This window comes from Morus notabilis, unplaced genomic scaffold (assembly GCF_000414095.1).
Source record: "Morus notabilis unplaced genomic scaffold, ASM41409v2 Scaffold446, whole genome shotgun sequence".
NCBI classification, from domain to species: domain Eukaryota; kingdom Viridiplantae; phylum Streptophyta; class Magnoliopsida; order Rosales; family Moraceae; genus Morus; species Morus notabilis.
This window is the reverse complement of record NW_010364530.1, coordinates 51,769-54,203: the sequence shown is the minus strand read 5'-3', so window position 1 is coordinate 54,203 and position 2,435 is coordinate 51,769. Positions and strand designations below refer to the sequence as shown.

At 34.7% G+C, this 2,435-nt stretch overlaps 1 protein-coding gene across 2 annotated transcripts in view; it reads left to right on the top strand.

Moving 5' to 3' along the window:
- The first annotated feature begins 247 nt into the window (after positions 1 to 247).
- The window catches only part of LOC21395633 (D-lactate dehydrogenase [cytochrome], mitochondrial), a 14,038-nt gene continuing 11,850 nt past the window's right edge, over positions 248 to 2,435 (top strand). For both annotated transcript variants that reach the window (XM_024171231.1, XM_024171232.1), the window contains exons 1-6: positions 248 to 609; positions 914 to 1,016; positions 1,179 to 1,279; positions 1,449 to 1,497; positions 1,963 to 2,055; positions 2,248 to 2,362. In XM_024171231.1, coding sequence (XP_024026999.1) covers positions 332 to 609; positions 914 to 1,016; positions 1,179 to 1,279; positions 1,449 to 1,497; positions 1,963 to 2,055; positions 2,248 to 2,362 — 739 coding nt within the window. In that variant the 5' untranslated portion in view covers positions 248 to 331. The remainder of the gene's footprint in view (positions 610 to 913; positions 1,017 to 1,178; positions 1,280 to 1,448; positions 1,498 to 1,962; positions 2,056 to 2,247; positions 2,363 to 2,435) is intronic.

Genomic DNA, 2,435 nt, shown 5'->3' with positions numbered 1-2,435 from the left:
CCATTTTTATTAATTTAGTGGTCAATCATTAATAGACTCAACAGGTAATTACTAATAAACTCATCAATCAATCATTAATTAAATCAATTATTTTTTTTATTATTAATCAACATTAATTAATAATTAATTAAAATTAAGTTATTATTTATCAATTTTAATTAACAAATTACATAAGGTGATTAAAAAAGCCACCAGCCTAATTTCCCTTTTTTTTTTTTTCCCCACCCTTTCCTTTCAGGCTCACTCTTTCCTTTCAGGCTCAGCTTCTCTTCTCCACTTCCAGACCATAAAAAACTCACTGTTCCTCCTCCGCATCGTTATTCAACCACTAATGGCTTCCTCGTCGTTGTTTTCTTCCCTTCGCTCTCGCTCAAAATCCTTACTCAGTTCCCTCAAGCTCAACCTCAAGACTTCTCATTCTTGTTCCCAAAATCCCATCAGAAACTCAATCGACTCAAAACCCGTCTCTAATGGCTTCTATTATCATCGTCATCAAGCGAACCGCTCGTCCTTCCTCTTCTCATGGCCGAGCTCTCTTCTTCCGTTGGCTCTCGCCGTCTCCGCTGGCTCGCTTTCTCTCTGCGATTCGTCCGAAATCGATTCTTCTCGGTGAGCCGTTTTCGTGTAGAAAAATGTCTGAAAAGTTTTCTCGGCATTGAAAAAGACTCAGTTTTTGTGTTGAACAACTTCATTTGCTGTCTGTTTCTGTAAAGATGTGATTTTGACCTTGTTTATTTGTAGTCAGATTACGTTGACTTGTTTATTTGGAGACATATTTCTGGGTTTATTTAGGTCTCGAGAAATGCTTCTGTTTGACCATGAGATATAATAAGTCAGAAAACTTTTTCAACAAATTTGTAGTTGGTTTGATAGTGTTTGATCTTGGGTTGTAATTTTGCATTTTGGATATCAGAGTTTTGAGCTTTGGGGGCAAAGGTAGCACAGACTACGTGGTGAAGGGCTCACACAAGGAAGTTCCACAAGAGTTTATGGATGAATTGAAGGCTATATGTCAAGTATCATACACTTATTTTGATTCATCAATGGCTTTTTATACTATAGAAGGAAAAAGAATGTTTATTTTCTTAAAGCGACTTGCTTTGTCCGGGATAATTTATGATGTTCTAGTTACGGTTTAACATTTTTGTAGATAGTTTACAATATAATCTGTTTTACAGGATCGCTTAACAATGGACTATGACGAGAGATATTTCCATGGGAAACCACAAAATAGCTTTCACAAAGCTGTTAACATCCCTGACGTGGTTGTTTTTCCTAGGTGAGAATAATTCTTGTCTTGATGAACTGTCTTAAAGCTAAATATCTAATTTATTGTTGGTTGATTTGTTCCTTAGCAGTTTCCCCTTGTATTGGCAAAAGTTGGTTTTACATTTAAGTTTGATTTTCACATAAATAATTTTGTCTACAAAGTTCTGTGTAATTTGCAGGTCTGAAGAGGAAGTGTCCAAGATAGTCAAGTCGTGTAATAAGCATAAGGTCTGAGCTTTTCCCTTTCTACTAATTTGCACTGATTTCGGCCCTTTTAAGTGTTATTTTGTATCGTCTAACAAGTTTTAGGCAATATCTAATTTTGGTTTGATTCAACACTACTTAGTATGTAGTTTCGTGCTTATGTGTCCAATAATGTTGTGATTGTAGTTTGTGCTTACGTCTCCAATGATGTTGTCGCCATAGTTTTTCCTGCAATTTTTAGAATTTATGGCTATATATATTTATTATACATATAAGAAATCATATCTTGTGTTTAAAGTTGTGTGCTTCTATATCTAGTAATGTTGTGTGCTGTGCATAGTTTCTTCAGCAAGTTTTAGCAATTGATGACTATATATTATAGTAAAGAAACCACTTTGGATCTGTTCATTTGCTTTCTCTACTTCATTGGTGTTTGATACATATTTCACCATCTTAGTAGTTGGCTGATTTTCTTTATTCCATAAGCAGGTTCCTATTATACCATATGGTGGAGCTACCTCAATCGAAGGTCACACCTTATCTCCTAACGGAGGTGTTTGCATTGACATGTCATTGATGAAGGTATGTACTGACCATGATCAGTAATTTTCCTAGAATGTAATTATTATGAGCTTTTCCTAGAGATTTTCTAATGCTTGTGTTTTTCTACAACTTTTATCGTTGTCATCCTTACCTTATTTTTTATTGCTCATATATTAGAAAAAACTTTTATTGTTGTCATCCTTACCTTATTTTTTATTGCTCATATAGTAGAAAGTTAAAGCATTACATGTTGAGGACATGGACGTGGTTGTTGAACCTGGGATTGGATGGATAGAGCTTAATGAATACCTGGAGCGTTATGGTTTATTCTTTCCCCTTGATCCGGGTTAGGTTTTTTTTTTTTTTTTTAAATTACAAATGAGAATCTGCTATTGTTTCCTTATTATGGCCTGTTCCCT